This window comes from Crocodylus siamensis, chromosome 3 (genome assembly GCF_052110815.1).
Source record: "Crocodylus siamensis isolate JL-2025a chromosome 3, ASM5211081v1, whole genome shotgun sequence".
In the NCBI taxonomy this organism is placed as follows: Eukaryota; Metazoa; Chordata; order Crocodylia; family Crocodylidae; genus Crocodylus; species Crocodylus siamensis.
The window spans coordinates 4,445,990-4,472,726 of NC_143397.1; the positions used below are offsets into that span (position 1 = coordinate 4,445,990).

General features: G+C 42.9%; 1 protein-coding gene across 3 annotated transcripts in view; it reads left to right on the forward strand.

Annotated features, from left to right (window-relative positions):
• The window catches only part of KIAA1328 (KIAA1328 ortholog), a 212,626-nt gene that overhangs the window by 83,246 nt on the left and 102,643 nt on the right, over positions 1 to 26,737 (forward strand). For all 3 annotated transcript variants that reach the window (XM_090037615.1, XM_090037617.1, XM_090037618.1), the window contains exon 6: positions 2,875 to 3,002. In XM_090037615.1, the coding sequence (XP_089893741.1) occupies positions 2,875 to 3,002 (128 nt within the window). The remainder of the gene's footprint in view (positions 1 to 2,874; positions 3,003 to 26,737) is intronic.

Here is a 26,737-nt window from a genome sequence, read left to right on the forward strand (position 1 = left end):
TATTAAATATCCAGCATGTATAGTTGGAGAGTGGATGTTGAAGCTTATACCTTTTCATTTGCTGACTTATTGGGATTCTTGTATTGCAAACTCTTAATACTGCATGAACACGCTTTTTGCATGTAATAAATTGCAGTAATAAATTTGAGTGTTTATTCTTATTTGTTGCACAAATTTGCTTCACTGAAACTAAACAACACTTCTCAGATAATTAATATCTTGTTAATCCGGTATTTGGACTCTTGAAGTCTTAAAGAAAAATCCTATTTGAGCACTTAGACATATTTTACTGACGTTCTCATTGTCCTATATTTTTTTTTCTTCCCTCATCAAATTTCTCGGTGTCTTCCAATTAGGTTATGAAGGCATTTTGTTTTCACGGGTGTTATCTTATTTAATTACTTATATCCTCATCTTCACTTTGTCTGCAAACCTCCAAACTGATAGGTGTAGCTGTGTCAGGTTTAGAAGCTGGTTAATTTGTTCAAAACAAGATGCTCTCTGTCCACTTTCAGCAAAGATTTAATAGAATGGAAGCAAGAATTATAGCTTGCTACTTAAAATATTATATTGCAATAAATGTGTTAGCATGTTTAAAAAGTGGTGTTGTGCTAAAAGTAATTACATTTGCCCAAATGTACAGAGTCTGCTGAGATGTATTATGCTTATTTTTTTTTATTAGTTTGCTTACTTATTTTACAGTGGATGGGCCTGATTGTGTGAATGAACAAGATTTTATCTTCCAGTGCAGGGTTCCTTAACTATTATCACAGTCTAGCCTGTATCTTAACAGAGAGAATTTCATGGTCACCTGGGCTGCCATTCACCCTCAGACAACTCCCGTCCCATTGATCTCATGCCATTCTTTTGACAACGTTAGCAATTGCTTACATTTGGGGAAAGGGTGTAATGTTTGCTGACTCGCTTAACAAAATTTTAGCAGCTAGAAGCAAGGTGAGGCTGCATCATGGATGTAGCAGATGCTCAGAGGGCTGACAGTAGCCCATAGACCTCAGTCCAGGAGTCTCTCTCATGCTCTGTTTCCACTGTAATTGTTCTGCTGTCATAAATAACACACCATATAGCTTTCATGCTTGATGTACAGAATGGTGAATTCCTTGGCAAGAGCAAGGACAAATTCATGTCCATAATTTGTGCACCCCAAAGCATCCTGCTCCCTCTTATCTAAAGGCAAAAGCTTGGCCCAGTAGTGGGGTGAAATCCCATTGTGTGGGGTAAAGCTGTTGGAAGCAGTGAATTAAGAGGGATATAAAGAATTGATGAAGATAGGACTGCCGTTTTTTATGTTCTGCCACATAACATGGGTTTAAATGAATTTGCCTATAATTTGTCTTCAAATACCGACATTTAACTCTTAGGCTGTATAAATGAACGGGCTTTTTCTGGAGTAAAATTCATGCCCTGCATCCAGGCTAATATGTTCACCTACTATAAACATTACTGCCTATGGTTACAGCTGGAATAAAAAAATCCTTTTATATACATCATAGCTGGCAGAGACTCCTGAGACCACCACAAATCACTTCAGCCTTTTGGTGCTCTGACAAAATGCACAGAAATGTAAAACAGCCCAGGCTTCTGACAGACTGACTGTGAAAAGCAATTAGCTTATTTAGACCATTGTTTGTACCCTCCTTTATCTCAAGGCGCTGAGTAAAGGTGTTCGAGAAGCTCTCCTGTATTAATTTAACATTGGAGCTTAATACCATCCCTTCTTTTCCCTCCCAAAAAAACTGCTCAACCCATATTTGGCGCACTTTTTTTTTTCTAGGCAGGATCGTAACGGGAAATAACAAAGCAGTGAGTTATTTATGCAGCCATGATTGGCAAAAATGATTGCAACACGAATTTGCCCAGAAGCGATGATTAGATCATAAAACTGTTAAGGACATCTGTAACTCGACACCATTTTATAGATGGAAGAAGTTTTTGTTCCCTACCTTAATTGTGACGACTTGTTATTAAAGTATTTATTCAGAGTAATCTCTTTGGACAGCGAGCCCTTATCCGATCTGCATGCATAATTAAAAGGGGGGGAGGGGGGGCATAAATGGTTTACCATGCTAAATGAGCAAGGGAGGGAATTGCACAATGACAGGTGAAGAACAGATTTATCTCCTTTTGGAATTTCAATGCTGCCAGCAAGGCAGGACACTGTTGCTAATATCCTTGCTAGCGCCACAGTTTCCTGCATCTGTAGATTACAATCCAAAAAATCATTGTGGTCTCTGACAGGCCTGTCAGGCTGCACCTGCAGCTGTGTTTTTAAGTACTTCGGCAGAGGGATCCGATTAGGAAATGCAAGCAGGTGAATCCATAGCCGTGGTTTAAACATGGACTCTTTACTCAGTTGTCTGGCTTAGGACTAAACATTGGCGCTGTCCTCCTTCACTGATTATAGATAGTAGTGCCTATGCCGAGAGAGTTGTAACTTGTGCCACCTGAATCAATGTCATCATTTACCTTAAGCTTGCTAAAAATATTTTTCTAACTATTTGAATTGGTGTAATAAAAGATACTGGATTCACCCAAAGAACCTTGTCTGCCATAACTTAGGTCCTTCACTCTTCCCCTTCCAATGTTTGAGAAAGATGGGAAAATTTTCCTTGCTCTGTCTCAGGAGTTGGAAGTATAAGGCTTCACTTGGGTATTTGTTTCCCTTTGGGCAGATCTGTTGTAATTAGCTGTCCCCCTCATCTCTCATAAACATGTGCAGCATCTGCCTTTGAACTCTGTATTTCATGGCTTTGGTTGCCACAGGGCCAAAACAGTTTTTACACAGAATAAATGAGTTCGTGTGTGACTTTTACTTTTCAATAAGGCATATTTTTTTTCCTTAACTCAACATCTCACCTCTTCAGCAGCAGTACAGAGAATGCCAGGAACTTCTGAGCCTGTATCAGAAGTATTTAGCTGAACAGCAAGAAAAGCTGAGCGCCTCCCTCACTGAGCTGGGTGCTGCCAGGCAGAAGGAGCAGCAGGTAAGCCCTCTTTAACAACTGCACCCTTGTTCGCCATTTCACTTCTTTTCTGCGCTGCAACTATCATGTGTTGGCTTATGGTAGACACATTTTCTGTGTGTTTTCCTCTGACTGGTTTTTCTGAGGCCTCTGCCCCGATACTCAGAAGTCTTGGATCAGTAAAATGGGCAAAGCTGATCAATTATTCCAGAATGCAGCAGGAGCCATGAGGAAGCTGCTTCCTTGCTAAGGAAAAAAGGTGCACGTTTGCCTTCCCCGCGTTCTTTTGGGAAACACGTACTTCAGCGAGAGTGAGCCACGCTTTAAAAATAACCTTTAACTTTTTCTACCTAATTTTTGATGAGTGTAAATGAGATCGCAAAAGGTGAGCTTGGCCAGTAAAAGCTTTTTCACTGCCAGAGGGTTTTCATTTGATTTGGATCTGAAAAAAACTAACACTGATTGCAAAAAAAAAAAAAAAAAAAAAAAAAATTAATAAAGAAGAAAATATTCCATGAGATTTGCCCAGTCCATAGGGTAAAACATTTCTGAGGTTCATGTATGCTTGAATTGGTAAGGGTGCTAAAACCCTAGTTGTTAGTGTCTTGCTGATACCTAGTTTCTTAACTGTGTACTTGCTGATAGCAGATACCTTCACCAGACTGTAGGCTGTGCATATTAAGGTGTTCACCAACACTCTTATACTTCATTAATTTGCAAAGAATACGTCCACTCTTGCTATTGCACCTGACCCTGTATCTTTTAATAGTTGGGTATATAGTTTTTAAGGTCTTTGGTTTTGAATTTGCTGCTAGGAGGTTTCTGAGATATTTGTTATACCTGTTCTATGTTGGTTGTGAGCTCAGTGGCATGGAAAACCCAGAAAGTGGCCTAGTCTGTGTTCCATAGAGCTTACACGCTGGCTAAACTTCACAGAAACAGCCAGCTTAGAAGAAGTCTTGTGTGGCAAGTGGCATTTCACTTCACTTTTATGGTAAGTCTACGAGAGTACTTTGGCTTCACTTAGAACAGTGACTTTCAACCTCTCCATTTGCAGACCCCTAAAAAATTTCAAGTAGAGGTGTGGACCCCTTTGGAAATTTTAATGGAGGTTCAGACCCCTTTGAATTGTTAGATGTGGTCATTCACATACTTTTGATTTGATCATAGACCCCTTAGACATAATCTGAGTACCTCCAGGCATCTGCAGACCACACGTTGAAAACCCCCGACTTGGAGGAATTGCCTTTCCTTATCAGGGTTCTTTTTCTATTCCATTTTGCTGAATGTGGAGCTCTTCATCACTGGCAGGTTTTTTATTTTTACCATTATTTTGTTTTCCACTGAGTTAAAATGCTTGCATATCTGCATAGTCCACAACTTCTGACGGTGTAGAGCCTTTGAAAATTAGCAAATTTTGTCTAAGAATATTTGCCCTTCCTCTTCTCTCACAGTACCTGCAGTTCCTTGAGAAAACTTGAAAAAGGCAGCTTGAAACTCTTGGGCTGCATGTCATGGATCAACATAGCTGTACCAGCTGTGCTTGCAGTGATGCCATGCTTCCAGCAAGGACAAGTCAGATTTGAAATCTTTTTGCCTTAAGCCAGTTGAGAGAAGTACACACACATTATCCCAGGTTCTTAGCCAGTATTGAGTCTTCCATCTTCAATGCCAAAATATAAAGGCAGACCCTGATAAGAAATCTTTGACTGAGTAAATGTGATGTCAGCCTTGAACAGTGCACCACTCAGTGCTTATCTCTCTTCTTGACACGCACTTAAGTGTCAAGGGTTATCGCAGAATCACAGCTGGGGCTGATTTCAGCCCCACGATCGGCAATCCAGTGCATTGTGTCCTTCCACCTTATCTGTTCTGTTTTGCTTTCCTTTTATCCATCATGACGTCAACAGCTCTTTCATTTTGTTTAACATGAGGCCCCTTCATTTTGTTAACTGCTTTTTAATTTTAGCACTGCTGAGGCTTCCTGGCCAAATGTCCAAGAGCTTCATGATTTGTAGAGTCCAGAGATCCTACTAGTTACAGAGCAGTCATGCTTTTTGCTTCTGTTGTGTGTGAAATTTTAGCAGCCCATTTTAGCAGTTGAATTATGTGAAAATACTGAATACAGTTTCTTTTTGTAGCTTGATTCAAAATAATCATTGGATTGGGCGCGATTACTTTTCTTGCGGTGGCCTGGACGTAGCAGATAATTCTGAACTGTCATTTATCCCCCTCCTCCTTGAGGAGGATCTGATTATATTGGAGAGCAGTTAGAGTGGTTAGTCAGCTTTGACTTTACTCCTTTCCCTCTCTAAACTGACTGCAAGTATTTTTTTTCAGTTGCCGTCTGGAGTTTGTGTTCCCCAGTTCCCCTCTTAGACTGTGTCCAGTGCAGCATCTGCCCCTGGCACTCCACTGAAACCAGTCTTGCCAGCACTTCTAATGACCTCTCAAAACTGAGGTTTGGGATGCTCCTTGACCTGCCCATTCCCTCTGGCACCATTGTCTTGAAGTCGTGTCCTCAGCTTCTCAGATTGTCTTCTGCAGTTTCTCTTCTACCTCTTTCGTCACTCCTAAAATGTGTCCTTTGAGAGGAACCCTTTCATCCACCCCAACTTTGTGTGGGATTTTATAGGGCTCTGTCTTTAGTCCCCTTGTCTTGGCTCTGCGACATGTTTTTGGGTAGTTTTATCAGCCGACTTGCAAATTTAACTTTCATGTCTGTGCTTACTCTACCTCTCAGCTTCAAACCTATTTCTTGTAGTCCAGACAAAAAATCTTGGCCTGTCTCTCTCTTCTTGTGGATGTTTAGCCCTCAACTCCATTACATCAAGTCAAAAAACATCGCTCCTGATCTCGAACCCCCACCAAGATCTCCCTGCACAGATGCAGGCAGTGTCAGGATATGCTGTGGCTAGTTTCATTCTTCTTTGTAATAAGCATGTAACAGCATCTCTGACTTAGTCTAGGAAATCAAGTTGCCTTTTCCCTAAAGGATTATCGGTTGTAGCCGTGTTGGTCTAAGACAAGGTTCTTTGGGTAAATGTTGATATCTTTTATTAGACCAACTAAGTGGTTGGAAAAATTGTGCTTTGCAAGCTTTCAGGCAGGCTCTCCCCAGTGCTGGAAGAAGGGTATTTGTGCCCGAAAGCTTGCAAAGAACAATTTTTCCAACTATTTACATGGTCAAATCAAAGATACCACCTCTACCCAAAGAACCTTGTTTGTCTGATCTCTGAAGTGAACACGAGGGCTCAGATCTGTTCCTTTCTGGCATGCGTTCTGTTTGTTTAAACCAATTTGTAAATGTTCTAACTAGCTCCTTCATGTTTTCTCTAGCACTACGCCTCAAATTTGTGTGGCGCTCCATAGAAATGCTGACAAAGCTGGTTCATCCTCCTCCACATCTCATTAAAATCTTCCCTGGGTAGTGTCTACAAAAAAATCCTGAGAATGGTGGCATGGCTGTTGTGTGACACCACTGTCCGCCTTGCTGACCAGCATTAGCATCTCATGCTTCTTGGCCTGTATCCATTCATTGAGTTCTTCCGCACTAGGGATGCATGTTGCAAGAGCAAAGGTTGGCAGGGTAGCAGTAGTGAATGCAGCTGTTCCCCAGCTGTGTCCTGAGGAGCAGAGTTGGAATTAGTAATTGGAACCGGATCCCTTAACGGAGGCCAAAAGAACAAGGGAATTGGGAAAGCCCTCTTTTTATGACTTAACATGATTACTCCTTAAACTCTGGGCTTCAGAAAGCCACCTTTCTTAGAGACTTTTGTTGAGGGAGCAGCCTGAAGGAAGCCTTTCCTGAGTTCTCTTTGAATCCTGGACTTCAGGGATCGTTTTTTCCCTTTTTGTTTTCACTGGAAATCTGTTGTTTGCTTTCACTGGACTCAGAGCAACCAGGATACATAAGACTAAAGCCTGCAGATGCCGGCTTGTTACTTGGCTCCGACCCTCCAGACTTGTTAAAGGTAAGTAGTTTTTTCTTCTTTAAAGGGCTGCTGTATGGCAGCTTGTAGGACTGGCATCCCGGCAGCTCAGTCATTGAATCGCAGCTGGTCCGGTCCTGCAGGGAGCAAACCAGGAAATCCAAGGCTGCAACTGAACTCCAACTAGCTTCAGGCATCAAGGACAACAAAAAGTCCTTTTTCAGATATGTGGGGAGCCGGAGGAAAAGCAAGGGCAACATTGGACCCCTGCTAAACCAGATGGGGCAACTGACAACTGACGCCCAGGAAAAAGCCAGCCTATTAAATAGGTACTTTGCGTCAGTCTTTCATCAGTCACACGGGATGCCCATGCCTGCTATGGGACAGGGAAATCTGGGTGAGGGGGATCCCCTATCCTCCATCAATGCTGACCTCGTGAAGGAACACCTTGAGAAGCTGGATACCTTCAAGTCAGCTGGCCCTGACAACCTGCACCCCAGGGTACTCAAGGAGCTGGCGAGCGTCATACCCCAGCCCCTGGCACGGATCTTTGAAAACTCCTGGCGCTCTGGTGTAGTGCCCGAAGACTGGAAGAAGGCCAATGTGGTGCCGATCTTCAAGAAAGGGAGGAGAGTGGATCCGGCTAACTACAGGCCCATTAGCCTGACGTCTATCCTGGGGAAGATCTTAGAAAAGTTTATTAAGGAGGCCATCCTTGAGGGACTGGCCCAGGCTAACATCCTAAGGGACAGCCAGCACGGGTTTGTTGCGGGTAGGTCTTGTTTGACCAATCTCATTTCCTTCTACGACCAGGTGACCTATCACCTGGACAAGGGAGAAGAGATTGATGTCATATATCTTGACTTCAAAAAAGCTTTTGATCTGGTATCCCATGATCACCTCTTGGCCAGACTGGCCAGTTGTGGCCTTGGCTCCACCACGATCCGCTGGCTGGGAAATTGGCTTCGTGGTCGGACCCAGAGGGTTGTGATTGATGGCAGTCACTCATCGTGGTGCCCTGTGACGAGTGGGGTCCCTCAAGGCTCTGTCCTGGGACCCATCCTGTTCAACATCTTCATTAACGATGTGGACATTGGAGTCAGGAGTGGACTGGCTAAGTTCGCCGATGACACCAAACTTTGGGGCAAAGCATCCACGCCAGAAGATAGGCGGGTGATCCAGGCTGACCTGGACAAGCTCAGCAAATGGGCAGACGAGAACCTGATGGTGTTTAACACCGAAAAATGCAAGGTTCTCCACCTTGGGAGGAAAAACCTGCAGCACCCTTATAGGCTCGGCAGTGCTACGTTGGTTAGCACTACAGAAGAAAAAGACTTGGGGGTCGTCATTGACCACAAGATGAACATGAGCCTGCAATGCGATGCTGCGGCTAGTAAAGCGACCAAAACGCTGGCTTGCATCCATAGATGCTTCTCGAGCAAATCCCGGGACATCATTCTCCCCTTGTACTCGGCCTTAGTGAGGCCGCAGCTGGAGTCCTGCGTCCAGTTTTGGGCTCCACAATTCAAAAAGGATGTGGAGAAGCTTGAGAGAGTCCAGAGGAGAGCCACGCGCATGATCAGAGGTCAGGAAAACAGATCTTACGATGACAGGCTGAGAGCCATGGGACTCTTTAGCCTGGAAAAGCGCAGGCTCGGGGTGATCTGATGGCCACCTACAAATTTATCAGGGGTGACCACCAGGATCTGGGGGAACATCTGTTCACCAGAGCGCCCCATGGGATGACGAGGTCGAACGGTCACAAACTCCTGCAAGACCGTTTCAGGCTGGACATAAGGAAGAATTTCTTTACTGCCTGAGCCCCCAAGGTCTGGAGCAGTCTGCCAGCGGAGGTGGTTCAAGCGCCTACATTGAACACCTTCCAGAGTAAATTGGATGCTTATCTTGCTGGGATCCTATGACCCCAGCTGACTTCCTGCCCTTTGGGCAGGGGGCTGGACTCGATGATCTCCCGAGGTCCCTTCCAGCCCTAATGTCTATGAAATCTATGAAGTGGGGCTGGAAGAGACCTCCATAGGCTACCTAGTTCAACTGCCTGCCTGCTGCAGGATCAGCCCTGTTCAAACCATCCTATGCAATCGTAATCTAAACTCCTTGTAAAACAGCCACCAACCCTGTCACAACCCAAGATATGATTGACAGAAGAGCTATAGTTTCATGCAATTTACCCTTCTTGTCTTTGCCTTGCAGAAATGCATGGGAGGATATGTGGACTGAAAACAGAAGTTGCTCTTGTGCCACCATAAACGCTTTTTTGACAGCCCAAAGCTCAATCCGATGTCCCTGCTCCTCGTCATATCACTAATGTCCAACATTGTGGCCATAACAATACTGTATCTACCCGAATCCAAGATGACTTTGAATTCGAGACAACTCCCCAGTAATCTGAATCTATACATGGAAAAACTATAATCTTGTTATCATTTTCCATATATAGAATCTTATCATTGGGGTGGGGGGTTGCCTTAAATTCACTCTCCTTACCCTGCTGCAGCAGTGAGTAGCAGTAGGGGACAGTTGGTGGGGGGCAGGCAGTGGGGGAGCTTGACATCTACTCTTTGCCCCCTGGTGGCTGTCCCATCCGCCATTTGCCCCCCACTCCTCCTGTGCCTGCATGCCCTGGCCCCTGCCCCCCACCCCTTCCCAATGCTACTGCTACTCACTCTCTCTGGCTCTGGATTTGGCTTCAGCCCCACGCTGGGTGCAGCACAGAGTACATGGTCTCTCTGGTCCAGCCACACAACAGTGATTGTGGTGGTAGCAGATACTGCATTGTTGGGCTGGGGGCAGAGTCCCGTGTGCTCCATGCTCGGGTCCAGACCAGCGCTGGAGCCTGAGCTGGACCCACAGGGGGGTGGGGGAAAAGATGGCAGTAAGGGGCGAGAGGGGGGATGGGGAGCAGAGGCTGGGGTGGGGGGGCAGGCTCTGCAGCAGTCACCTGTCCTATCCCTATCCCTCCTCTGCTTGAATCTAAGACAAGAAGGGGCTTTTTTCCCCTTGTTATCTGGCAGGGGGGGCACACATAAAAAATCTTACCTTGGATTCGAGTAAATATGGTAGATAGTAAAAATGTGTGCCTCTTGTGCACCAGACATCTGTTTGCTGCATGGTGGGAGAACGTGGGCAGCTGCCTCGGCTCTTTAGCCGCTCTGGGCAGGTGCTCCCAGGGCTTCAACAGCCTGATCCTGGGTGCACTACTGTTTCCCTATTTGTAGTTGTCCTGCAGGATTGGGCCCCTGAAGTCCTAGCAGTGGCAGGGGCCTGATCCTGTGGTACAGTGGGTGACATCTGTGTCATCCAGTAAAGCAGATTAGCTGTGCCAGCATGCATCCTGGCACAGCTGATCCCTCCCCAAGGACAATGTCTGTTTATAGCCTTTGTTACACTTCGTAAAGAAATGCCACTGAATGTTGTCTATTCAGAAGTTTTTCTTACTTTTTTTTTCTTCTCTTCCACCTTTTTACTCCTTCCACTTTTTCCATTCCACTTCTTGAGTTCTGATGGCAGGCTTATCACCCTGGCACCTCCTGCTCATTACCTATCTCATTACTTATTTTGGCATGCAGTAATATTGATGCATTGCTGCCCTTTTTCTGCAGCCTTGGATTACTACTAGAAAACCTCCCCTTTCATTGTCCAAGCACTGACTCTTACTACTAAAAATGCAGGGTCACTAGAAGGAGCAAATCAGGCTTCTGTGGGTGCATCTACGCACATGCTTTACTGTGGAATTGACTAGCTCCACAGTAAAGTGTGACTGTCCACATATGCACTGGTATTAGGGAACAGTAAATTAAGTTCGCCGTAAGATAGTACGGTTGGACGGTACTATATTACAGTGGAGTAATTAACTGCAATCAAATGTTCATGTGGATGGTGACTGCTGGGTGTATATTGCACCTGGTCAGCCCAGCCAGCCGGGGGCCAGACCCCCAACTCCTGCCAGCCCCTCTGCTGCCCATGACCCCTCCGTGCTCCCTGCCAGGGTTGGTCTTCCCTGACTCTAAAAGCTGTGGTCCTCAGCAAATGTGTAGGTACACCTGGGCGCAGTTAACTCTGGCGGAAACTGCTTTGGAGTTCTGTTGCATTGCCTTAATAGCATGTGTAGATGCACCCTTTGTTACCCAAATTTCGTAGGTTGCTGAGAAAAGAAATGGAGGAGCATAACCACCCAACGTCGACTCGGCTGCAGCACTGATTCTAATTCATGCTGAAGAACTGGTACTACACTGGTGTTGCGTATATTTTGCCTGCATCTTGTCATTCATTTACAAGCAAGAGCCATTTGGATGTAGGGATGTCCATCTTGCCTGGCTGTTACCCTTGAAAACGGGAGCCAACCCTCAGGATTTTATGAAATCTTCTGGCCGTATGGGAGTGAAATTGCTGGAAAGATGGTGGAGAGATGATTTAAGACGGAACTCTCGTGGAGTCAATAATCAGTAACTGGAACATGGAGCTTCCTTTTTTGTGAGATAAAGTTAATTCCATTTGAAAAGATACTTAAGGTGACATGAATTGAATTATTCAAACTGGCCTTCTCAGCATTAACTCTGGGTTAATATCTCATGATGCCTCTGGTTTCATTATAGGAGTTTTAAGTACATAACTTTTTATAATAAATTCAATACCTAGAAGCTGAGCTGAAATTGGTTTACCTTCTACCAACCCATAAAAAGAAGCATTAATTGGAAAGTGAATATTAAAGTGGTCACTAAAGTTGACTCAGACAGATGCAAAGAGATAGCTCCTGTGTAAAGGAAGTGAAGAGCTCTCCCGAACAATAGGCTTTTGCCCTGATATTAATAGAAAATACTATCCGTATTAAAGTGCAGTTAAATCTCTTCTTTCAAAAATGATCTTGGACATTCTTTCTGCTACTCCCAAATGGTCTGTCTTTGCAGTTTCCAAAAAGCTTTCCATGGAGATGTAAAGAAAATTGCCCTTGTTCTAGGTAATCAGGTCTGACTTAATTATACAGTCCCTGCTTCACTGCCATCTCAAACAGTGGAAAGAATCCAATTTACTTTGGCAAGTACGTGGCGGATGAAAATTGTGGGGATGTTCTGCAGTTGGAGTAGGACTGAGCTCACAAGTGCTGGGTTGGAGGCCGAACTTTTACGGGAATGAAATTCTTCAGCTGCTTCTACCAAACAAAGGATAATGCCCTTAGCCATGGCCGTGCCTATTCATATTAATCTTTTTATTTGGAAGTACAGCTGGCAGGTTTTGTTTCTTATTTGTCTAAGATTATCAGTACATCTGTTAATTCCCTTGGCTCAAGAAGACTCTTGTTTACCAGATTCTGTATGTGTTTTCAGCTCGGGCTCTCCCTTAGCTAAGTAGCAATTTGGAAAACCTAATGGAGAGTGAATTCCAAACCCCAAGAGTTTGCCTTCCAAAGGGACAGCTACTCCTTGTTCTCGTGTATTCGATGCTAGATTGTCAGTTGTTGAATATTTTATAATTCAGTCATGTCAGAGGCCCCCGTCAGAAATGAGGTGCTTTTGTGCTAAGTGCTCTGCAAACACATGTGAAGATATAGTTTATGCCTTGACGATTTTGCAATCCAAGAAGATTAGCTTTCCCTTTTGGAAGACTAGCTTTTATTAAAAAAAACAAAAAAACCAAAAAAACCCCATCACTGGTTCATCTGAAACATGACGGAGAGGAGAGTCTGAGAGTTTTTCTCTATGCAATCCAAAGAGCGGCTTTTCCAGAAAATATCAGAGGATCCCGCTTTCTTTTCTATAGCTAAAACTCTTGTCCAAATCTTTGTCATCTGTCTCATAAAGAGCTCTCACATGCCAAAGTTTCAAGGTTCTGCCATTTGACTTATTACTCTGCAAGGGAGGGAGAGAGGATCAGTTGGCACAAACACATCGTTTTTTCCCCCCTCCTTTTATAGATCACCTTTAAAAGCATTCTTTAGCTTGATTAAAGGAGAAACAGAACCACATGTCCTGGGGGTTTGGTATACTGGGAGGCATACCTGCATAATACAATGTATTTTGTCTGTTTGCTCAGCTGTGCTGAGACAATGGCTGAGCCCATCTGAAAGATAAATACACATCAGGACACTAAATAACTAAACAATCTGAAGTGGACCCAAAGATATTGGAGTAATTTTTTGAAGGGGACTAGCCTGAAAAGGACAAAGGTTTAACATAAGTCAATACCACTAAGAATAGCAGTTATTAGGAGAGACAAGTTTGGGGACATTTAGGTAACTTGTATTTTTCTGTAATTTAAATTTAAGGCTACCCCGAAGGTGCTTTGTGTAATATCTCTATGAGATATGTGTTACCTAACAATCCTTTTTTATTACTTTTTCCTCTCCATTCTGCACATTGCCAATAAATACTATTTATTTAAACTGAATTGAGCTTTGACTGTTATGGCTGAGGAAATTACTGACTAGAGCTCTCAAAGGGAACAGAAATATAGGCTCAGAGCAGGTAGATAAAGTGTGAATGGGACAACTTTTGAAGCAGTGACAGGTGTGGAGAAGGCTGCAGCTGGCTTCCAAAGTGGGACCATGGAGAGGCTGGCCTGAGGGAGTCGGCGTAAACCCAGGAGACTCGAGCAACGTAAAAAACTAAGATCTATCAGCAGCAGATGTGCCGGCAGATGACAGCAGATCATAAGACTCACTCCTGCTAGCTGAGTTAAGGCCCTGATCTCCATTTGGCTCTGCCACAGTCTTTCTTGTGTGTGTGGTTTGTTTTTTTTTGTCGGGTCCTTTCATATCTCTGTGCATACCTTCCCTATCTATGAAATTAATAGTACTTTTTTCCTATTTCTTGTTTCTTTTTGATAGCGAGTGGAGGGAGGTTAATAGGTGTTTGCACAGTGACTCACATAATAGGGCCTCAGCTTGGTGTGGGCCACAAGGGCTACCACTTTGCAAGTAAAAATTGCTTGTTTGGTAGCAGTTGATCTACCAAAACATTGAGACTGATCAGTCCAACCTGAGGAGTTGCAAATTCAGTCCTTTCAAACCAACGGTTAACACTGGATGAGAACACAAACCATTTTTAAGTTGGCCTAGATTCTCCATTTGCTGCAGAGCTGATGTGCATATAAACCAGATTTTGTTTGCCAGAGTGTATATGACTGCGAAAAAACAGATTTTATCAGTTTCCTTACCTTAGCAGGAAGAACTTTGTGCCAAATCATTGAATTCTTTTGCAGACACCTCAAACAACTGAGATACTGCTGCATAGCAATGAAGTCCATTGATTATCTGTATGCCTGTTGCTGTGTGCTCAAAAGCTTAACTGCATCTAAAAGAAAATCCCATCTTCTGGAAGGGGCAAGAGTCTTTGACTCTTGGGGGTTTTTTTACACTTCATCCACAAGAACTGTCATTAAAAGGACCCAAGAGTTCCTGTGTCATAATTTTCAGTATTTGTACCAATCTATGAGAGTTGTTGAATATATTGTACTGCACATATACTCTGATCTAGTTGATTAGTTAGGGACCTTCATCTGGGAGAACTGGGATTTTATCCTGGAATTGTCTCTGTCTTGCTCTCAGGTTATTTAAGCTCTTAATTTCTCATTTTTCTTACCTGTAAGATGGACACCCATCAATGTATTTGAAGCTCACTGGATTTAAAGTTATGTATAAGTGTGAAGACTACAGTATTACTATCGTAGTGGTGAGTCTGAGATATTATTTGCAAGGAAAGCTGAGTTGTCTAGTCCATGCTTGAAAGGGAGTTCTCTAAAGACAAATAAAGTGTTCAGGAAAGCTTAGTTATGTTTTTCTGTACTTGGAGCTAAGGAGAGCACAGATTCTAAGTGAAAAACCCATTGATGCTTTATCCAATGAAATACAAAACAAATACTTGGATTTAAGATTTAATACTGGGATAACCACCTTACTAATCTTAAAAAGGCTTTCACTCAACAAGGACACTCCTCCAGAGAGAGAGCTCACACATTTGAAAGAGCCACCTGGATACCATATGAAAAATTGCTGCAGTACAGAAGGAAAAAACCCCCATGAATCGCACACCACTGGTTATGACACATCACCCCTCCCTCGAACCCATACAGAAAGTATGCAAACAATTGCAACCCATACTAGAAGGAGGCCCAATTCTTAAAGAGCCATCTTCCCAGAACCACCCATCCTAGCCTTCAGACTAGTACTAAACCTCGCTAACCTCTTCACCAGAAGCAAACTTCTTACAGCCCAGAACGTGCTGAATGGATCCAGACCATGCCATGACAAAAAATGCAAAACCTACCAGCACATCTCCACCACCCCGACAATTACTAAACCCTGCAACAGAACCATCAGCATTCCCGGATCTTACAGCTGCACCTCCAGAAATGCGATGCATATCATCCAATGCACCAAATGCCCTGTTAGAAAATACGTAGGAGAAAACAAACAACTGTGTGCCAGAATGAATGCACACTGGAAGTCTTTTAAAGACCAGAAAACCCAGTTCCCTGTGGTTGCACGCTTCTCACAAGACAACCAGTCCCTCTCTGCTCTCTCAGTTCTAATCCTCAAAGGAAACTTACAAAACACTTTTCACAGATGAGCCTACGAACTTCACTTCATCAACCTCCTCGATACTAAAAATCATGGACTAAATATAGACATTGGATTCATGACTTACTATAAATTGCCTGACATCTGACTCCCCAGGTACCTACATTGTGTACCTACTACATTCATCCATCCCCCTTCTTCCCTCCTCCCAGCCTGTCTCTCACTCACTGACTTCTCAGATTACATCTCCCCTGACTGCCTTTCTTGTATGCAGACCAGCCTCTGACCTCTTCACTATTCATTCCATCCAGGAAGTGCACACACCAGCTGAAGACGCTTTCTCAGCCTGACTAAGGGTTTTTAAACCTGAAAGCTTGCTAAGAAATTTTTTTCCCCACTATTTAAGTTGATGTAATAAAAGATATCAGATTCACCCAAATAACCTTGTGTGGTTTTAAGAACGCTCACGTATTGTCCAAAATGAAGAACTTGCAGTCCTGTAAGAGAACTAAAAGAACAAAACAGTGGAGTTCTCAGTCTGCTAACTAGTTAAGGTTTTTGATTCCGCCTTGGGGCAACCATACCATTTTACCAGCGATTATTTCCCCAACATAGAATCTGTTATGGAGCATCAACCAAATGACAGCAATTGTGAGCGAAGTATCTTTGTCAGATGCTGAGCCGGTTGGACAAGAGTGTAGGTGTTTTAAAAGGCTGCTTTCAGCCTTTTAGGAATTAGTGTTTGCTCAGTGAGGCTGAAATAATATGATAAACACCTGTGCATTACAAAAATTAGACTTTCTTCACTGAAGTCCCGGCATAATTTTATTTTCATTATTTGATCAAGTGGCTAAGACCTTATTCTGCTTTATGCTGGATAGGCAGATGGCTCTTTCAGGAGCTTGGAATACAGCATTGCAGGTCCTATGTGTTCAGATGTGCAATGCAAAGTGCTGAAACAGGTACTCTTTTAGCTTTGTGTAGATACCTAGAACTGTCATTGGGTCACTTTTTCATATTTAACCAACCCCCTTTCACTAAATTTCTTTTAGATCTCCCTTTTGATTTTCCTTCTAATAGTCTTGTACTTACTGGTAATGGACTTGGGAGTTGCAGTCTGCTTGAGGTGGCATATATTCAAGGCACAGAGATGCCAAATAGGCGTAACAGAAACCTCAGCAATTTCACTGGTTCCCTTTTTAAACTTCGTTCTGAAAAGGTTTCATTCAGAGATTGCAATAGGGGCCTCATTTGTAGTGTCATACACAGTCCCTTTCAAAAGTATATAATGGCAATATTTTGAGACTTGAGAAGAATTTGGAAAGAGGAGAGGAGACCTGGTCGAACCCGTTGAACTGTTTGGTCCTCCCCACCCCCCGGTGTGAGGAGAACTCTCCAGCCCTGTTGAAAAGTGGTGCTGGTGCCATCAGTCACTTAAATTCTCTGTTAGTAGACTAATTCCTCAGTATGATGTTTGGGGACATTATGAGGCTTGAGATACTGTCTTTGGAATGAGACATAAAGCACAGGTCCTAGCCGTTTATGATCATTACATTTACTGTGTCACTTTTCACAAACAGCAGACCCATTAAACTCCCATAAACCTGCCAAATTTGTTACATTCTGCCTTAAAGTCTTCCTGTCATTTTGGTGTGTTGCAGTCTTTTCTCCTTTGATTGCACATCCGCGCTCCCAGTACACCTGTTCCCCGAGTGCTTAAGAGCTGAGCCTTTTTGCCTCATATCTGTTGCAAGTAGAGCACCTTTGCTGCTCCTCCTTTTCGCACTCTACAGAGAGACCCTAACGGGCAGGTTTCTGCCTCAACACTACAGAAGACGGACGTGGCTTGCGGACCCGTGGCTGGGCCCAGCGGGAGGGAGCCTGTCTCGGGGTTCAGCAAGGGTTCTCCTTGACATCTCTGTTGTGGGATTTCACAGCCCTGAGCCAGGTCCCTTTGAAGCCCAGCAATATCCTGACCTGGCACTTCTGGCACCAACTTCCAGTTCCTTAAAGGCTGTTGTGACACTCTGCCTAAGAAAAACAAGAGACAAGCTCCTGAGATACTCCTTGGCCTTAGTTTCTCCTCTGATTAGGAAGAGTTCTCTTGTATGAGCACTGGTTTCAGATGTGGCACTGCCAACATTGGTGCTGATGTTCATGACAGACCAATGCTGCATATCCTCAAAGATTTGAGGGCCCCCCTTTGCCTACTTGGCTTGTGTACGCCTGTGCCCAAGTAAAAGCACAGGTACCAGGTCTGAGTGGGGCAGAGACACTTGCAACAGTTCCAGTCTATTTATGTATTGGTCTCAGGGGCACCAGTGAAGCATTGTATTTCCATAAGAGGAAGCTTGCTTTGGGTTGTGGCACCAGCCTCTCCATACCCCATGGTGTCTTGACAGGATCTTTGATGCGGTGACATCTGCTGAATGCCCACCTTAAAACTTGAGAAACACTTTTGCCAAGCACTTGGCCCTTATGGACACTTCTAAAACTGACCCTGCTTTACCAAAGCTATTTTATTTGTCCCTAAGACTTGCCTCTGGATAACGTAGGCACTGCCTACGGTGAGAGTGTGCGTATGGACCAACTTGAAGCTGTGAAGAGTTGAGATGCACTGTCCATCCTCATGTTCCATGTCCCACCTTCTCTCTTCTCTTTCTCAGCCTGGTTAAAATCCTAGCACTCTTTGGTTGAGAGGAGACTTGGAGCAAGAAGCATACGTTTTCCTTTTATACCTCTGTTGTGGAGCATGAAGAGGGCAAAGGTACGGTATCCAGGTACTGCTAGGGCAGAAACATCTGAGCTTAGGTCCATTAGGTGCATATGTCAGCTGTCCAGGCTGTAGCCATATTGGTGTAGAGGCAAAAGGAATTAAGTCATGATAGAGGTGATATCTTTTTATGAGACCAACTCGATTTTTGCAAAAAAAAAAAAAAAAAATTTTAGTTGTAAGCTTTTGGGCACAGACATCCTTCATCAGGCATCAGAGAAAAGATTGTAAAAGTTCTCCTAGGTAGAAATAAAAGTTCATATTTCAAAGGAGAGTTAAAGGTGTGGCAAAATCTGCTTGGAACAGTTCATTTTATGCAGGTTAGGCTCAGAGAAAAGTCTGCTGTCGGTATGCCGAGATGCACATCAGAAAAAAAAATCATTTGCTGTAAAGGAATTTGTATTTTTTGCCTTTCTGTCCTGCATCTGTTGTGTAGTTGCTGTGCCCTGTCAAATAAGTCACCCCGTGCCTTAAGGTTGACTGCATTTGCAAGTGGGATAAACTAGTACCTCCGTATTATTATTTGCCATACCATAGCTTCTGGGAGCCACAGTCAGGGATCAGGATCCTGTGGTGCTGGGTGCTGAGCAGGCACCAAAAAAAGATGGTCTGCACCCACAGAGCTTGCATAATAAGTCTGCGTGAGCATTTGGACATCCTCTGGAGGCGAAGGTTGCTGTATAAATAGAAAATGATTATGTTGAATATTGCTAGCTGATTTATGTGCCTTGCCTTAGATTTAAGTCTTTATTTGCAGTTGCTTCCTAAAAATGCTGTCGTTAATAGGCTTCTGACATCTTATTTCCATCACTGCTGTCTTGGTAATGCTGTATTTCCAAGGCTTTAATAACTCAGTGTAGACTGAAAGGATAATACTGAAGGAATTGACTGAACTAATTAGACCTTGATTTGTATGGCTGTCCGAGGCATGACAAACATGTCTTTGACACAAACAAAATAAAGCTGTATGGCTATTCTTTACCATTAGCCCCTTACAAATAGCTTTTTGTGGCACGGCTTTGAAAGTAGTGATTTTTTTTCCCCTAAGGCCTTTTGTGCCACAAGGGTACCAAATCTGGATTTCCCTCCCCTCTGACAACATGATTTTCCTTCTCCCTGCCTGTGTTACAGTACATGGCATATTTAATAGTTTCACAAGAAACTCAGAAGCAGTTAGTGTAGTCATCATCCTAACAAACCGAGTATTCCTGAGAAAGTGGAAATGTTCCCATTTCAATTTCTTGTTAATGACACACTTGAGTGTGGGATCTGAAATGTCAGTTTTTGTATTTTCAAACCTGGAGAAACTTGAATAAAGCTTACACATAAGAGCAATCAACTCTGATAGCAGTAGGCTAAATATCAGTTTCTGAAAATAAATTTTATATGAATCTATTCTCCAGACAATTTGACTTTTAAATGTTTAAAAATGTGACATCTTTATATAAGTGAATACAGATTGAGGCAGTGGCTATAAAATCCTGAAGTTTCCATGCATCACCTGCTTTTCACTATCACCTGTTAAACAGCACAACTAGATACAATGCAGACTTTACTGCTTTCCATTGCAATAATTTACTGCCCTCCTGACCTATAAACAGATAACCGTTACCATGACTTGATACTGTTAGGCGTTTGGATACATTCTCGAAGGTAATTCACGGTTTTAAATATTGTATGTGTGAAAGGTTTTATAACCAAGCATTTGGAAAACGGCAGCATTACATTTCCTTGAGCTGTGTTCTGGGAGTAATGATTTGTCGCTGCAGTCTTGTTACATGGCTTCCCGAGCAAAATGTCCCCCTCCTTTCACCCTTCTCTTCCTTTCGTGCCTTATCCTTATGTACGGACCACCCCAGATTCATTTAGCTCCTGCTCTCTGCTCAGTGCTACTGTCAGGGTTGATTAACTAAACCTGGAATCTGCATGTCAGAAGTTTTTGGTGACCTCCATTGCTGATTCGCATTTAAAACTTTCTCATGTCAAGGGGACACAGTCCATTAGGTCTGTTGGGAGTGAATATAACCGGGCTTTAATCCCAAATCCTCCACTCGCTGCACACTGTTTGGTAAATTGCTTAACCTTCTGGTGTTTCATCTATATCTGTAAAAGAAAGTAACTAGTGCTTTTCCCTCCCATCCACACCCCCCCCCTCCAAAAAAAAAGTTCTTGGAGATGAATATTAGACAGTAAATAATAGTATCAGTAATTGTTGGGCCAGATTCCTAATGGTGTTACTCGGCTCTGGAAGGAGTGCAGCTGATCAATATTATCCCTCCTGCTTGTAGGATATAATATAACCGCCAGAAGCACTTGTGTAAAATCATGACCTACTGAAACATTGGAGGGGTATTTGCCCTGTGTAGGCTGCTGCTGCTTAGGTGGGCTTCTGTTCTTTGGTCAGGAAATAAGTAGAGGATCTTTGGAGCTCCTAAATCCCCGAGACGTGACCATCGTAGCATTCTGCATACACAGCACCTTCCATTGGCTAAGCTGAAGGAGAAAGTTCATGCAGAGTGTGTAATGAAGGTCTGATTAGAGAGGTATCATTCATCATGGTTGGGTTAGATGTTTGGTGGGGGGAATGGAGGGCGTTTCTGAAACACAGCTGGCAAGAGAATTAGCCTGAAATGAAAATTGACAAGGGGAAATGCCAAAATTGCTCAAATGTGTAAGTGTCAGTGGTCTGGGAGGAGTATTCCAAGGGAAAGCTCGAAATGATTTATTCTGGGACTTCTCGGGTGAAACCAGAATTTCCAGAAGGATTTCACTGGGGAGTTTTGAAAGGAAAATTATTCTTGTGCTGAACGCCCCTCCCAGCCTGGTAAGTGGGAGCCTCCGTTCAGCACATGTTAACTTAATTTCCAATTTTTTGCTTTATAGTTCACCTTTAATTTAAATTCAGAGAAGCCTCATTAGTCGCTGCTTAACTTGTAATAGGATGGGGAAGAACGGAGCTGGGGTCCATGGCTGGCTCTGTCACAGACCAGCGTCCGCTTTTTGGGAAAATGACACTTGACTTTTCCCCGTGCGATGCTAGGTCACTTGTCTGCTGCGTGCCCTCAGTTCTCATGGAAGTTTCCTCTCTCCTTACACAGGCGCGCACTTGAGACCTTTCTGACTCACCAAAGATCAAGACAGTGAGAAATGAAACTCCAGAGCACCTTGTAAAATCATGTGTGCAACCTCCTGTTCTTCAGTTTACTTAAAAAAAAAAAAAAAAAAAAGAGTTTAAGAAAGAAATGAATCCAAGTGCAGTAACAATAGTGGATTGTTCACAGAAAAATCTACCTGACGTATTCCCTGGATAAGGGATGACTGCATGTGGGGAAAAAAAAGACCTCTGACATTAGCATAATATGCAAGGCAATTATGAGTCTTATGTTCAACTAAAGTGTTCATTGTTTGTTTGCTAATTCCCAGAAAAAGATGAATGTAGGAGTAGGTGTGCGGAGGGAGTGCAGAAGAAGAGAGAAAGATAAATTGTTGAAAAAAAAGGAAAGTATAAGTAGAGAAATATAGAGAGGTGATGTAGCTATGTTTTGGTAGGTTGATATTTATGGACTATGATAATGCTATCTCTGTAGAAGCTCCCAGGAGGAGAAGAATTCATCCAGGTTATTGTTTCTTGAGAGGGTAATCTTCTCTGATAAGTGTTGTGGAGATTGAGGATATTGTCTATAAGTGGATGTAATGTTTGGTAAGAGGGATATGTGAGTTCCAGAGTTGATATTTCTCTCAAACTTGAAAGAAACTCAAATTTATTTTCTGTAAGCGTATCTCCTTCCTACACAATGAATGTTATGAGTTTCCTACAGCTCACCATGTTCCATTTCCCGTATGGATGGATGGATTTTTTTCCAAACTGGGATAGATACTGGGTGATGAATAGAGAGAGAGTTTCAATGTGAATCATGCTGCTTTTGAGGATAGGCCAGGTGGTCCATAAGATAGGGTGGCTCGTTAGCAGGTACAGTAATTTAAAGGATGGCAGATGGATTGCAGTACAGACAAGTGAGAGGTCTCTCAGTTCAGGGCAGTGGCTGTTTGGAACATCTTGAAAGTATTTGAAAATGCATTTAATTAATAGGGAGACAATAGAGCTTTAATACCTAGCAGGCCAACATTTCCACTGAGCTGTGACTATTTTTTTGTGTCACGGTCTCGCAAGTGTCAGTCTCTGGCTCCAGGGAAATCGCTGATACTATGACAGATCTAAGGTGGACTCTTCCATGGTGGTAAGCTGATGGACAGAGGAGCAGTGAAGTGGCTTGATTTCTTTTTGGGTTTTAGAGACCATCCAGGATTTCAGGCTTATGGAAGTGTGGGCTGCTTGTCTGCACTAATATTTATTGATTTTGTTTTCTTCAAAGTCAGGAACAAGCACTAAACCAGCATAATTTTACTGAAATAGAAAGAAACGAATGAACTGTTTTATCACTCAAGGTAATAAATGTAGCCTATAACCATCCATGAAGAATTCCTTTACAGGCCATATAGAACTGTAGAAAGTGAGGGCTGGAAGGGACCTCAGCTGGCCATCTAGTCCAACCCCCTGTTGGAAAAAAGGACCATCCAACTAGATCATCCCAGCCAAGGCTTTGTCTAGCCTGGTCTTATAAAGCTTTAAGGATAGAGACTCCACCACCTCTCTGTCTAGCTTGTTCCAGTGTTTTGCTACCCTCCTTATGAGAGAGTTTTTCTTAATCGTGGCACTGGAAGGGAGTGAGGAGGATGCCTTGCCTTCCTGTCTTCCCTCCATGCCCCTGCGTTTCCTGCAGCAGCTCCAGCCAGCAGTGGGGGGAGCAGTGCAGCCGCAGTGGGGTGCAGGAATCTGAGTGAGTGGCATTCTGGGAAATGTAGTTTCTGCTGTTGGGGGAGAGGCTTCCTCTGTTCTACTGTCACAAGATGGTGCATTTTTGGCTGCTTAACATGTCTGTCAGCAGCGAAAAAGAAAAAAAGGATGGGACTGCCCAGGGAGCTCTACTGTCTAGTTATGCCTTTCACTTTTTTGAATGAATGGAGCCCTTACCCCATTGTATTACAGTAGTTCAGAGGCACAGGAAATACTGCAGCCCCAAAGGTAATTCCTGTGACCCCCCCCCGCCAAATAACAAGCGGGCATTCAGGGGTAAGGAGAATTAACATGCCAACCAAGAGCAAAATTCAGTGTCTTCCAGTTCGTAAGTAAGACTATATTTATGTGTGTTTCTACAGCAATTGGAGGGCCCCAATTAGGGGTCCAGGACCTAATTTGCTCCATGTTGCACAAGCGTGGTTAAAACCAAATTCCTGCCCTATGGAGCTTACAACTTAGATTAATTATTAGATGCAACAAATGGTTGGGGTGGGGAAAAGGATGGAAGTCGGGGGCTTTTGTCCTCACAGGCCAGCTGTGTGCGCAGTGTAGTTGTCTGGCTGTCTAGCTGGTATCAACTAGCACAAGTAGCCAGCTGCTGTTGCGAGCATTAACAAGTTTTGCTATTTTGATGACCGTCTTGCTTTATTCCCCTCGCTTGTGTTCCCATATAATTTTAGCAACGTTCATCTGGAGAGCTGTTAGCGCAAGATAGTTAGCAAATGCCTTGTACCATCTGAAATCCTTTCTTGAGAATGGTTTAAAGCATTATCTTTTAACACGAGTGTTTAGCGAGGTACTGGTGGCAGTTAAAATTGCAGAAAGTAAAGCTGTTTTGTTGCTGGGCTAATGCAGACTATTTCAAGGATCCGTAAGCCTTCCTCATATTGGCCTCGGTGATCCAAGGAGGCCCATTCCTCAGTTCTCCCAAAGTCTTCCCTGCTCACTTGCTTGCTCAGATGAAGTGTTTCCGGTGTGGGAAAATGAGGTGCAAAGAGGATGTAACCTCTACAGAGTCATACACTATGCAAGAAATACAGTCGAGGCATGCTGCCTTTTATTACTAACTCCAGCCGCTAAGATGTGGAGGTTTTTATCTCCTGTTCTTGCACAGTAAAAATACTAAGCAAAGCCTGAGTCTTCAGTGAACTTCTTTTCTTGAACTGTTGCTGCTCCAGTGCCCCTTCACCGAGGGTACCAACAATAGGAATGCTCAAGTAAACCGGTCTTCCCTCCTTGATGGACCTAGCCCGTTAGCAGCACCACTGGGAGACTTTTTAAGTAAAAAGTATTAGTGAAGACAAGGCCAAGGCATGTCTGATGGCATTGCATTGTTTCTGATTAAAATCCATCGGTTAATTTTTCAAATTAGATTTTTCATTGTTTTAGGACGTCTGGTTTTATCAAGTCTCATTTCAGTTGTCTTTTTAGGCAGAAGATGATTTATGGAAAGTGATCTTAGTGTTTATTTCAACATCCAAATGCAATAAATCTGTTTGCTATTTCAATATAATGTTTATTAATAGAACACATTATTCTGTTCAATATTATGTTGTCTTTAAAATTTAGCAGAGCATTAGTAGTAATGAAACTAGCTTAAATCAATACACTCCTGTTATGAAACCTTCTACATAAGGAAAAAAAAAAAGTCAAAAACTGCCAGTAGCACAACAGCAAGATAATTGAATAGAAAGGTCTTCCTAAAAGGATGTTTTCAGGGCAGAATAGGCCTGTAATATAAGCTGTGTCTTTTTCTTAAGTTAACAGAAATATTTATATAACTGAAAAATCTACTGGAAACCATCCTTTAAATATACAGAATGAAATCCTGGTCTCACTGAAGCTTGTGATAGGATGCCTTTACTCCAATAAGGCCAGGATTGCGCCCTATATTTTGGTGTCTTGCACCTTGTATTCAGGTGGTTAAAGTGAAATAGAGGAATTTATGCCCTGCTCGTGCAGGCTGCAAGAGTCATGGAGAAAATTCTAACAAGCAGGCATGGCCAAATGAAAATGAGATTTGGCCTTCTTGCTCTGACTGTCCCTTTTAGGAAGTCCACAATATTGCGTTGATATTAAAAATACAAGTCAAAATGTTCACATGCGCATACCTAATATTGGAACCTGGGTGACTGTGATTGTAAAAGATGCCAAAATTGCACTGCTCTTGATGATGTGGCCATCCAGGACTTTTGGTTTCACTGCCCTTGGTCAGTCATTATCGGGTGGTCCAACTCTGCTGTCTTACAATCTCTAATGCTGTTGACTAGAGTGGATTGGGTTCTCCAGAGATCAGTGCTCGCAGCTGTGTGCCCCAGCAATAGATTAGCTCAGGTATTTAGAACCCAGGTAAGTACATCGTGGCTTTGTGCATTTAACACTGAATTTCTGTAACTTGAAAAATTGACCAGTAGACGAGTTTTCTAGAGTGGGTTCTTAGTCAGGCCCCTAATACCTTGCCTGAGTGGTTGATTATCAAAAGTGCTGACTACCCAGAAGATCCTGTGGAAGGCAGAATCAGGTGCTGGTTATTTGGTGCATTTGCCAAACTGAGATATTTCATTACAGAGCGATCTTCAAAAGTGCTAAGCACCCAAGATTGTGACTAAGCTTTCAAAGGAACCTGCCTCCCATTGGCGCCAAAATTTCTGAAGCGCTCAGCAGCCAAGAGCTTCCATTATAGGGAATGAGCTGTTAAAATCTAGTCCTTCATGTCCTTAGTCAATGTGCGAACGTCTAATTTTAGGCTCTTACTGTTTTGCATCTTGCACTTGGCAGTAGAGCTGAGTAGAAGAAGAATCTTGTTCTTTCAATCTCTTTCACCCAAGGAGCCAAAACCTTTCCCAAACATCTAGCCTCCTGGCACTTCCACGAGAGAGGCGAGTAGCTAACAGTTAGAAAAGGTATCCTGAGTGATGAGTTGGGTGGCTTAGCACTGATATCTCAATGGAAAAGATGGATGAGAGAGACAACATTGCTGCACACGAACTCAGTAGCTTCTTCCCTTTCTTAAAATGTTGAAATGTAATGAAACTTAAACATTTTTAAACAACTCCCAGATTAAATTTTAATAGGAATGAAAAATGAACAATATTCTTACAAGTTAGAAATGGTCTTCATTATTTTTTAAAGTCCATATCATAAGGAACAGCACCATTAATAAGAGCCCTGAGTTTTTTATATTATGTACACTGTTCAGATCGAAATTTAACATGGAATTTTAATGAAATGATGGCAGAAATCACATTTTTATTGCATCCCTTTGCAGAATATTTCCTATGAGACCAAGATAGAGAGAGGCCAAAATTAATGGCTTTTCATAGGAACTGAGTGATAAGTTATGGAAAGCTTATAGAGATAATAATTTTAGGCTGCTGTTTGGATAGCTAAATAGCCTTATAGAGAATTGTTCTTTAATAGACATATCATGGGAATTAAAGACATTTGGATGTTAATTTGTATACATATTCTGGTATAGGACCATAAAGAGAAATTCATTTTATAGATACTTTTGTTTGCTGCTCTGTCGAGGGAGTTAAAGAATTCACTCGCTGAACAATTTCCGTCATCCCAGCGCTCAAGAGAACCCAGAGTTATCGGGGGCTGGCTTCCTTCTGCCTTTTCTCCTATCTTGCTTTTTTTTTTAATCTGAACGTGAGA